The sequence below is a fragment of the Gobius niger genome, assembly GCF_951799975.1.
Source record: "Gobius niger genome assembly, chromosome: 1".
NCBI lineage: Eukaryota > Metazoa > Chordata > Actinopteri > Gobiiformes > Gobiidae > Gobius > Gobius niger.
In genome coordinates this window covers 13685530-13697592 of record NC_136852.1, presented here as the reverse complement: position 1 = coordinate 13697592, position 12063 = coordinate 13685530, and the positions used below count along the sequence as shown (strand labels likewise).

General features: G+C 40.0%; 1 protein-coding gene and 1 long non-coding RNA gene across 2 annotated transcripts in view; one reads left to right on the top strand and one right to left on the bottom strand.

Moving 5' to 3' along the window:
* Window positions 1-6128, top strand: part of LOC306977246 — a 23213-nt gene extending 17085 nt beyond the window's left edge. Inside the window, exons 2-3 of the long non-coding RNA XR_013793820.1 lie at window positions 721-841; window positions 6067-6128. This is a non-coding gene — a long non-coding RNA (uncharacterized lncRNA). The remainder of the gene's footprint in view (window positions 1-720; window positions 842-6066) is intronic.
* Window positions 881-12063, bottom strand: LOC306975938 (putative E3 ubiquitin-protein ligase HERC6). Its single transcript, XM_079573759.1, has 24 exons — window positions 11831-12063; window positions 10985-11135; window positions 10834-10910; window positions 10188-10415; window positions 10009-10100; window positions 9382-9506; window positions 9178-9314; window positions 9066-9118; window positions 8890-8981; window positions 8769-8828; window positions 8588-8684; window positions 8330-8510; window positions 8094-8245; window positions 7833-7952; window positions 7315-7413; window positions 6208-6396; window positions 4226-4366; window positions 3478-3644; window positions 3250-3316; window positions 3111-3181; window positions 2848-3031; window positions 2407-2509; window positions 1750-2123; window positions 881-916 (listed from the first exon to the last, which is right to left on the bottom strand). The coding sequence occupies exons 1-23, from the start codon at window positions 12039-12041 to the stop codon at window positions 1903-1905; spliced, it is 3018 nt and encodes a 1005-aa protein (XP_079429885.1). The 5' UTR covers window positions 12042-12063; the 3' UTR covers window positions 881-916; window positions 1750-1902.

Genomic DNA, 12063 nt, shown 5'->3' with positions numbered 1-12063 from the left:
TCTTATACAGACAAATTAAAAAACAACATACTCAGGGTTTTTTTAAATCGAAAATACAATGAACGCAAAAGTACACGGACCGAGGAGCTATACCTTATACCTTTCTTTTTTTTTTCAATTCAAGTCAAGTTTATTTGTACAGCACATTTAAAACAACTTAAGTCGACCAAAGTGCTTCAAACCAACAATAGGTCAAATATAAATACAATACAGGTAAAACATAACAGGCCAAGATGCACTCAGCTGGCTAGTATTGAAGGCCAGGGAGAAGAACAGTGTTTTCAGTCTGAACTTGAACTGTTCCATAGACTGAGAGGACCTGACAGAAAAAGGGAGACTGTTCTATAGTCGAGGTGCTGCCACAGAGAAGGCTCTATCACCTCGTTTTGTCCCTAGTTTTAGGAACTTCCAATAGGAGCTGGTCAGCTGACCACAAGGCTCTGGATGGGGTATAAAGTCGCAATAGATCACTCAAATAAGTCCCAAGCAGTGGAGACATTTAAAAACAAACAACAAAACCTTAAATTAAGATAAAATAAGCCTTTATTGATCTAATTACATTCAGCTCTCAAAAACACTTAGAGTGTGCAGAATAGACAGGAAATGTGCAAACAATTAGATAGTAAATAGAGGTATCTTATATACAATGAATACACAAACTTTGTAAGGGACAAAAAGTAAAATTGAGCACGAAACTGACAGGGAGCTGGTGTAAGGAAGCACAAAACAGCAGTGATCTTTGTATTGGTCAGGAGGCGGCCTGCAGCATCTTGTACACTTTATTTCAAAGTACAATAAGGCAGTAAGCTGCATGATCTTCAAGAAAGCTGAAAACATTTAGGTATTTTTAGGTACATTTAGGTACAAACTCGACCAGTAGTTTACAGCCGCTTAGCAAAGCAGGTTATGGCTGTGTCTGAAACCATCAAATTGTAGCCTCTAAGCACAAACACTAGCAACTAACTCCTTAACCTTTCATGGGGTCGACTGTTAGATCTCTATGCAGTTAGTGAACTAGAGCTTCAGCAGCATTTTGAACAATCCGTCCGTCCTTAAACAGGGGAAAGGGAAGTGACATCACCAACAGCTGTTTTTCTTCTTCTTTAAAGTTATTGGTGGAGCGCAGGCCAAACAAAAGTGCATGTCGCCCCCTGCTGTATAGTGTCCAACAACAACATAGTGTCCAAACAAAGACATTTAAGGAGAAATAAAATCCAAATGATCCATACATTTCCCTTTAGTGTTATTTTATTTCAACAGCTGTTTCATAAAGCTACAGTAGCAAATTAGCCATCATGGCTAATTTGCTACTGTAGCTCAATTACTTTTGTAGCCATGTGGCTTAAGTTTCTACTAAATGAAAACAAAAGCATGTAATCCGCTTTTTAACACACTGACATGTGACTGAGCAACATGTATTTTGTCACTTTTATAAAGTTTGGCTTGTGCAAAATCTTGTTTTTTTATTATTATTATTTTTATTATTAAATGTGCTCCTGTCAATCAACAGTGGTTGCGCATAAATCACTCGAGGGTGGGGGCGAGGGGGATGGGGGGGTTTAGTGCAGTGGCTTATGGGATGGTACATAGCTCCTAATCACCAGTTAGTTAGCACCAGAGGTCCCTATGCCCAATTCGGAAGCAACTTGTCATGGCGCACGCTGACGCACATCCGGTTTGGTGTAAGAAATCTTACGAATCTGCTCGTTTCGGACGCAGCAAATGTTTTTTGACCCAAGACACAGATACATTGGAAAACAGCCCCACTCACTGGCTGGAAAAGATACTACAACCCTCCACCCAAAACTCTGATCATCATTACCACTTGCCGGGCCTGGCAGACTACTATGTTTTTTCAAAGATTTTTTAAGGATATGTAGTCTGGGATCTATATATTGTCAGCTATTCCTTCCAGAAGCCCCGGTTGTGGTTGATGGCCTGCAGGAGTCTGGCCCTCACGGTCCCCTCCACTGGATACCTCTGGTACAGGGGCAGATACAGCAGAGAGTGGCATGTGAGGGCTTCAGGGAAATGAGCCTCAGTGCCTTCAAACAGCACAGCGATGGTCATCGTAATGCTCTTCATCCCCGTCAAGGGCACGCGGCTGAAACCCGTCAGGAACACTGGAGCAGGAGAAAAAGACAAGTACAGCTGGGCTCAGAAAGGTTTCAGACATATTTTACTGATCATGTAGCAGTTTGTTACTATTATAATGTCAACCCTACAAATAAAACATGAAAAATAGACAAGGTTTCTTTCTGGATCAAATGAGGCATTAATCTGGCCTGGCTATAGGCTGCAAACGTTTTGAATTGGATAAAGCTGAACTGGAGAAAATGCACTTGGTAATGGTGGGGGCTAAGAGGTTAAACACAGCTGCAGTGATATGGTTAATATTTTACTTACAAAAGAAGCCCTTCCTTTGCTCTTCTGTCAGTTCATCAAAAACTTGCCAAAACGCAACAATGGTTGGATGATCAGCGTGGTACTCTCCATCGTAGACAGTGTTCTACGAATAATATACACCAGGGATTACAAAAGCAGATCAAGATTTATGAGACTAATGACTTGATGAGAATGTGAAAATAAACAAATGCAATTGACACATACCAAATCAACTAATATTGTTTAAATTAAGTTGCATCTTTATACCATCGCCGAACACAAATAAGTTACTAATATCGCAAATCGAGCAGGGGAACTATATCAATCAATATGGCCACAAGGGGGCAGTAAAAAGAGAAATTCTAGGCTTTGCTGAGAGGGGTGCTAATGACCCGGAGAATCACTAGTCTGCTGAAGTCAGTTTATTCCTGTTTCATTTAGACAAAATGGTGGAAGTTTTACCCGTTTAAACACCTCCCAGTCCCAGGACTCCTGCCCCATCATCACGTCCTGCAGCTCCTGAGGCTGGAAGAGATCCACCACTTTCCTGTCGCACACTTTGAAAAACCCTTTCTCGAAGGCTTCAAACACTTTCTCCACTGAAGTCTTGAACGCGTAGTTGATGAAGGCCTTCACAAACTCTTTTCTACAACAACAACAACAACAACAACAACAAACATGAAAAAGTCACCTCCACTATATTGGTCAACGTATGTGCTTTATACTTGTTGGAATTCGTGACAGGCTTTTCTTTGTCGTTCGGATCGAGCTCTGCCACTTCACCGCCCCAACTCTCCTAGAGAAAGTAATATTGTTAAAAAAAAACAGACAAAAAGAATATATTTGTATTGTGGAGTGACATACTGTAAAAGTTATGTTCAGACTTTCGATCACTTCAGGCGTGTACTCCTCCAGGATGCACTGAAATGACCTAAAATGTAAAACAACAATCATGTTGGATTTTCTGACACTCACTGTGATGTTGTGTTTGTTTATTTATTGGTTTATTTGGGCAGGACAGTGCATATTGATGAACATACATGAATCTCATGCATGTAAACAAGCCACACCAGATAATAGTTTCTGACTTACTGTGCCATTACAGGCTCAAACTCCTTCATGTCGTCCAGGGAGGGGTTGACTCTGAAGAGCTTCTTGAAGAGGATCAGGGGGAACGGCAGGTCGATGATGTTCAGATTGTAGAGAGCCAGCCCACAGAGAACTCCAAACAGATGGTACTGCTTCTCCGGCACCTTTGGCTGAAATAATAGTTATACAGATTAACACGCATAAACTAAATGCTGTAAATAAAAAAGCATGGTTTGAAATTTTCACTTTTTCTGCATATCATCAAAATCATAGAACACCTTAGCTCACTTTCGGAAGCTATAACTATCATAAAAAAAAAAAGTTTCAATACTGCATTAAAGCAGTACTATGTAACTCATACCCCTAGAGGCCATAAGTGGCACTGCAGGTGACATGGTAGCAGGTAGCATGTTACGTTTTTTTAACTCATTCATTGTCCGTGAGAGTAAATACTAAGCTGACAGAAAAGACAAAAGGAGAGAGGGATATTGTACATCCAGTTATACAATGGAGATAATTCTTTTCACTCAAACTTGGCTGTAAATACTGTATAAGTGGCGCTAGCCCCCCCTGATCTTGCCATTAACGTGCCTTGTATTACCCACAGAGGGACTACGAAAAGGATTTATTAAGGTAAACAAGTTACTGCTTTAAAAAGGTAAATAATAAAGCTCATGATGAACGCTAGAGCAACCTTATAACCAAAGTATTCTAAAGGAAACAGGAAACCCCACTTCATTATTATACTGACCTTGGGTGGGAACCAAAACAGGGTCTGGCTCTCGTTGTGCATAAACATGTCGGATTGTGGAGTCATCAGTTCTTCAAAGACATGGAAGAAGAAATCCTTCCTGTTCACATTGGTGTGCTTCCTGTCGTCCACAAACTGCACCTGGTCAAGATGCATATTTTTTGTTCTCAGTTATTTTCCCCAACTGACAAACACACATCAAAGAAAAAAGTAAATTTTTCTCATATTTCTGAAGGAGTAGGACTGCTAGATTATAGGAAAATAATAACCAGAATTATTTTATAGCCATACATTACATATACAGCGGGAACCATATGTTTACATACACTTTATAAAAACACACATTTGCATTTTTCCCTCACTGTCTGACATGGAACCAGAATTGCCTTTTTTTTTTTTTTTTTTAGGTCAATTGAAATTTTTTTTTTTACACATTTTTACAAAATCAGAAGTTTACTGTACATACACTAAGATTCCTACACCTTCAAATAATTTGGGAAAGCCCAGATGTCATGACTTTGGAAGCACAAGTCTTGATCATACTTGGGGAAAACTTCAAGACACTTGAAGGTGCCAGTTTCATTGGTTAAAACAATTCAAACAAAGAATTGTTTGGCCATAAAGCCCATGAGGCGTTCATGGGTTGTGGGGGGAAAAAATCTGCACTGTAAACTTAGTTCTAAATGGAAGCATTATGTTCTAAATGTCAAAAAATTTAATGAAGGTTGCAGTTAGCAAGTAAATGTAAGTCTCATAATGTTTACATTGCTACATATCTTATTTATACTGATAACTGTGTGTCACACAAGATTATTGAGATTTACGTATTTCATTGAATGCAATCAGAGCCGCGTGTGGAGCATGTGGAGGGGAGTGAGGAGCTGTGGGTGACGGGGAAGGGCAGGGTTCACCACTCCACCTACTGACGAAAAACATTAAAAAAGACATCACTTAGGGCAGCTATAAATCTCGAAATTACGAGTTTGAATCTCAAAACTACGAGTTTAAATCCCCAAATTACAACTTTTAAAACTCGTGAGTTTTTAAGAGTTGTATCGTCTTTACAACTTTTAAATCGTAATATCATACAGAAACTGCGCATGCTGTCTCAACGGTGCTGACCCTACTGATGCTATCCTTAAGGTTAGTGGCTAGGGCAGGGTCAGGGTTTAGGTGATTGGTTGATATGAATGACGTTTAACTCTCATGACTTGTGATTGGTTGATGTACCAACTCACCTACATTTTTTTTTTTTTTTTCGCTTACTGATATCAATGAATGCGGCCACTTAAGCCACATCTATTTTAATTTTACGTCTACTCTCCACCGGCCATTTTTGCTTAAAATCAGCTCAAGAGTGCATTTGCTTCGATTCCATGTGAATGTTCAATTAAATGCAGTATTTTGTCAGTCATATTGTTTTGGTGAATTTGAAGTTGTGCTAGAATCATGCTAGAATACGTAATGCTGCCTTCAAGCGTTAAAAAATGGGGAAACATAATCTGGACAGCCGGATCAGCATATGCGCTTTAAAACACAAATTTAAAACACGAAATTTAGAGTTTTAAAAGTCGTAATTTCATGTTTTAAAATCGAAATTTTGTGTTTAAATAAAGGCTTATAACTTTAAATCTCGTAATTTCTACTTCATGTTGGGCTTTTATTTTTCTCACATGGCGGAACCCGGCTTCCATACATATAAGAATGCCTCCAGTGCCTTCACTTTTCAAATAAAGTGATTTATTTTTGAATATGCATTGCTTAATTGTTCTATGCTTTTATTTCAAAGTACAATGAGGCACTAACCTGCATAATTTTCAAGAAAGATGAACACATTGTAGGTATTCCAAAACTTGACCAATAGTTTACAGCCACTTAGCAAAACTGGTTATGTTTTTGGACCCAAGACATTTGAACACAGCCCCACCCACTGGCTGGAGAAGATACTACAAAGCTCCTCCCAAAACTCTTATCATCATTACCACTAGTTCTCTTTTGAAGGCTTCTGTATCGGCCGCATAGAGCTGTCTGAAGGTGTCCTCCACCAGGTGATGTCGTCTCAAGGTCAGCTGAAAGACCGGAGCAGGAGGGGAGTCCGGCAAATTTAGGGATTCGCGTTGCCATCCGGGAGGCAACATATTATACATGATATGAGCAGTTCGGGAGGCCTCCTGGAATCACACATATATAGAATTTCTTTAACTTTTTATTTTAATAGGAGAATATTTGGGCCGCAAAACCAAAAAGATGACAAAATCAGGACTAAAACAAGACTAAGTTAAAGGAATAGGCCACTGTTTTTCTACACTGAGATATGTTCTTACCTGAGCTTAGACAAGTTGATGAGTACCTGTCTGGTCTTTGCCGGGCGCTCATTCATGCAAAAAGACGAAAGATGTTGTAAGCATTTAGCCTCTCCTCCTCTATGGGGCCAAACGGGGGTAAAGTAAGAAGCGACCAAGCTCTTTCACGTTTCCCCTATTTAAATACGTAGCTCCACGATCCAAGTATAGTCACACCCAACTGCACGGACGTCGAAGTGCTCCTAAGGTGTTATTACGTTGTAGTTCCCCTTTTTATCCACTTAGAAAATCGACATGTTTAATTTTGTGTAACTATACTTGGACGGTGTAACTACTCACGTAACTGTATTTAAATAGGAGTGGAAGAGCTAGGTCGCTTCTAACTTCACCCCCGTTTGGCCCCACAGAGGAGAGGAGGAGGAGAGGCTAAATGCTAACAACATCTTTGATCTTTTTGCGTGACTGAGCGCAAAAACAAAGACAAGACAGGTACGCATCAACTCGTCTAAGCTCAGCTAAGAACATATCTCAGTATGGAAAAACAGTGGCCTGTTCCTTTAAGAAAATCATGACTAAAACTGAACTGTTGCACATTGCTATGTTATTCTGCATTTTTTTGTTTTCAGCCGTGTCAACAAAGATTGTGTAAATCTCAGTGAGATAAAAGCCCTCAATGATTTTAGGGTCCTATGCTGTGGCTTCTTCTTCTTCTTAATTTGGCGATAACTTGTGCAGCCCTAGTGCACATTATTACATCTACGTTATTAAACAGTTATTAGAGGAAACCTTGATGACGGCGGCAAAGGTCCTGAAGACTGCGAGTTTGCAGACAAGAGGGAGCGTAAATGGGTAGTTGCAGAAGCTGACAGGGATCGTCTTATCATCCTGAAATTAAGCACACAATTCACATCAGGAGGACTCTCAACCTCATCTCTGATTATACATCGTTATTTTGTTTACCAATAAATGACAGCTATTTGACTCTCATGTGTCCGAATTTACAGTCTTTTGTTTTTCTAAAGTAAAGGTACAATAGTGTCTCCTCTGGCGCTACAACTTACTGTACATAAAACAGACACACTGACATTTCTGTGGGACCATCCTGATTGGTTTTATTTTAAAGTTGTTTTTATTTGTTATTGTTATTACGGTAATTTGCTGAATGTCTCTCCCTGCTCTTCACCCCCTCTTCCCTTCGTACTGTCCTAACAACCTACAACCCAAAAAGCCTTTTAAAATAAGTTTATTATTTGAACATTGAACTGGAGCAGACTGGAATATTGAGATCAAAATATGAGCTTTACCTTTTGTTTAGACAAGCAAAACCAAACGAATACATCTTCTTGTGGTTGAGTGCAGGTGATAATTTCTTCAACATAGAAAGTGCTAAGTGGGACTTTGTAGGACTTCCCAGATTTGTTTGCCTGATGAAAATAAACAACTGTGCTCAGAAAAATACATTGCATTTTCAACATTGGATAAACCTGCCAAACAGCAACAACAAAGCTCATATTCCTTATTTAACAAAGGTGCTTTAGACCCTTGAATGTGTTGTTGTCACTGACCTTGAACAGTAGTTTTAGAGCCTCCAGCAGTAATCTTACTCCTAGGTTATGGGTCTGCAAAAGGCCATTTCTCAGCATAAAAACCAAAGCGTTTTTGAAGGCCAGAATTTGCTTCATGAAGACTGCAGGTGACGAGGAAGACCACCAGCTCTCTGGGAACAAAAGCAAACAACAACATAGTAGGTACTGACTTCAAAATACTAATTACCATTCAATAAATAAAGTCAGATTATTACTGAGTTGTGAAATATTGTTGTCTCTTAAGTCCGATATAATGACGGCCAATGGCAACACCACATTCATGACGTTGGAGTCCTCCTGCATTGTGGGGCAGCTCAGGGCCAGTGGGATGACCTCTGGAGATTTCATGACTGGTGCCGAATCCAGCAGCACGTTGATCAGCAATTCAAACTTCATCTAAAAAGGAATTGTCAAAGTTATGCTATAATACTATGGATTTGAGGATATATTCTCTAATTATGAGATGTCCTGACTGTATCTTTTATCCAGGGAACTTCCACCATCTTGTCAAATGCTTTACTCGCTGCTTCCAGATCCACAGTTAATTTTCCTACTTCAGTGACAGAGCCCCTGAAACATCAATATATAAATCAATACATGAGCAATATTTGTTGTTATAAACATGTTAGATTGTAAATCGACTAATATGCTTACTCAGCTTTTGTAAAGTTTGCAACAAGACTTGAACTTGAGAAAAACATCCCCACGATGTCTCTGTGGAAGTATATTTGAAAAATATATGTAATAATCAATATGATAAGTGCAGCATAAATACCTCACAAAGTCATCACTCTTATGGAGTGTTGACAGCCATTTTTGCAGTCTTGCTTCCTCAAGCCGTCCTATAATTGGATTTACACTTCGGCTCTGAAAAGTAGATTTTTCTTACTTACAAATGTTAAAATACTATAACCAACACTCACAAAGACACCTCAAATCAGTATGAATTACCGGTGAGCTGTAGGCAAAGTTTGTGTTCCATCCAGCTGATATTTTCAAGTCTGCTAAACCAAACAGAAGCATGTGAATAGTAAAATAACACTTGTGTTTCATGTTGTCATACCCGAGGAGGCCACTTCTGCCAGCTGAACTTCCACAGGGGTCAGGCTGCTCTCTGATTGGCCATTTCCCATTTGACCTTTGACTCCATCGCCAAAAGCCCAGCACCGACCAGAGGCAGTCAAAACCAAAGTGTGACGTCTGAAAGAAAAAAACACAATCATTGAAAACCTTAAATTCATACATTTCAGGATATGAATCTGTTTACCTCCCACAGGCAAGAGAGGCAAGTCCGTCCAAATCTTCAACCCGTCGAGGCTTCAGCTCATTGTCTGTAGAGTTATGCCCCAGCTGACCGTGGCTTCCATCTCCAAAGGTCAACACCTGACCACTCTATCAAAGGCACAGCATACACAAAGGTTCTTAAAGAGGCTAGATGCAAGTTCGTTATTTCATGCTCATTACTGCCACCTCAGGTCTTATGCGTAACTGCAGCTTCTATATTAAGCTTGTGCATGACGGCACTTTGGACCCTTTTTCAGTGACAATGCAGGATTTTAGACGCAGTTGTGGTGAACAGGTCTGGGCTCATTCTACACATTAGGACATTGTTGGAACATGTAGGGGGAGGAAAATACATAATTTTAAAATGTTTAAACTCTGTATAGTCCCTTTACGCCATTGTCAGCGGAAAAATGATCTATAGGCTGCAGTGCAGTCAAAACATGTAAAAATATGACACAAACAACCAGGTCTAAATGATTTTCTCTGATTTATTCAACATCCTCTTTTTGCCATTCTATAATGATGAATGATGTCCTCCTTATCTGTGTTAGGATAAAAGCATCTGGATTGCTATGTTCTGGTGAGACATTAATTACTAATGTCTAATTACCTTGGTTAAAACTGCAGTATGCGCCTCGCCACAGCTTATAAAAGATACACCAATATTTCGGAGAGCAGGCACCACACAGACGTTGAACCTTCCTGAATGAAAAAATAACAAATCATGCCATTTACAAGGTCCTTGTGTTGGCCAAAGGATTTATTTTCAGATTTTTGTGACTTTTGCACCTTTCTCATCCACCCTGTCGAGTCCGAGCTGCCCCACGCCGTTAGCGCCGCAGCAGTAGACCGGGCCAGGCAGCGTGAGGAACAGAGAGTAGTTGGATCCTGCAGAAATCATGCTCACAGCCACGCCGTTCAGTGAACGCACCAACAGTGGGGTGAACTGCAGAGAGATCTCCTTCCCCAGGCCCAGCTGCCCGTGGATGTTCAAGCCCCACGAAAACACATCCCCACCTGCAAACCAGGTATGAGAAAATACACTAATTATCCATCTATTAGCTACTGTATACACTGGGGTTCATCCTATCATGGAAAACATATGCTCATGTTTACTCAATTTTAGCAATTCAGTGTGCAGTTAAAGAACTTGCATTATGATGGACAGTGGGAGGAAGCAGGACTGAGTTGTGATGTTGTGGCTCAAAGAGCCAACTATTTTATGAATAAAATGTATGCATTTTCCCCCCATTTTCAGGCCTATTTTGCTAAATTATTTTCTTTAGCTCAGCAATGGGCCAACCATGCCACTGTAATAGAGGCTCTAATCAAGCCTCTATTACAGTGTCAGGGTTGGGCCATTGCCATGTATGTTGTCGTGTTACTCACTAGAGTCTAATGAGTAACACAACAACACACATTTTCAGTGTTTTACCTTGAGTCAAAGCCAAGGAATGAGATTTTCCACAGGCCACTTGGACCACTGGTATTGGCAATGGCATGGGCACAGGACTAGAAAAACAATGTGAATCATTTTAAATGAATACATATATATATTTTTAAAAGCCTATTCCCTATTCCAATACCTGGGCATGTACTTGTCATGTGGTGGTAGTACCCCCAGCTGTCCATCTTCTCCTGCCCCCCAGGAGAACACCATCCCGGAGGCGCACACCGCCACACAGTGGTCCTGCCCACACGCCATCGCCACCACCTTTGCCAGGTTGTTCACGTGTCCTTAAATGAGAGGATAGGGACTGGTTAAATACATTTTTCAAAGGCTGTGCATTGTTATGATAACACCGAATAAACATGGACAAAAATTGTTATTGAAAATTCAAACTAAATTCAGTAGTGTGAATTGAAGCTTTACATGTCAGGTTTTTAAGTTTCTAGTTATTTATTTGTTTGATGGGATAATGTCTGTGGTAATCATAGGTTTATACCAGTGAAGTTGCAATAGTAAGAAAAAACAAACAAAAGGAAAATAAATAAATAAAAAGTGTAACATTTATGTTCTAGAACAGATCATCTCAGCCAGGGTTACGAGATCTAAGAAGAATGGTGTCAGCTGTTCTTGTGAAAATCTTGCCTGTGTCATAATCATACAGTCTATGGTCATGATGCACTTTAGGTTTCGCTGCATCAGTTCACACAGAAACGAAACTGAAACCTAACTCTGTTGTCTTGATGTGTTCAAGACAAGGCAAGTTTATTTGTATAGCACATTTCATGTAAGACAACTCAAGATTCATGGTCCATAATAACATGGATGAAAAAAGGTCTGAACGAAAACAATAAAAAAAAAAAAAAAAAAGTGAAAAAAAAAAGTCTCTGGACCACTTGCACATACATATCTTAATGAAGCAATTTCTGATAAATAAACTAAGAAAATGCTGTATTTGCTTTGTTCTTACTCATGACTATCTTACCAATCTTCTCTCCTTTCTTGCGTCCCAGTTGTCCGTGCGAGTTGTGTCCGCAGGATAAAATGTTCCCATTTTGGGTCAGAAATAAAGTGTGCTGCTCTCCGCACGAGATGTGTGAAACAACTTCAGGGACAGTCCAGGACACGGGACTATCCGAGGTCTGTCTGAGTCCAAACTGTTCGCTGGAGCTGTCCCCCCAACACTGCACCTCCATCTTTTCACCTCGGACTGGCACT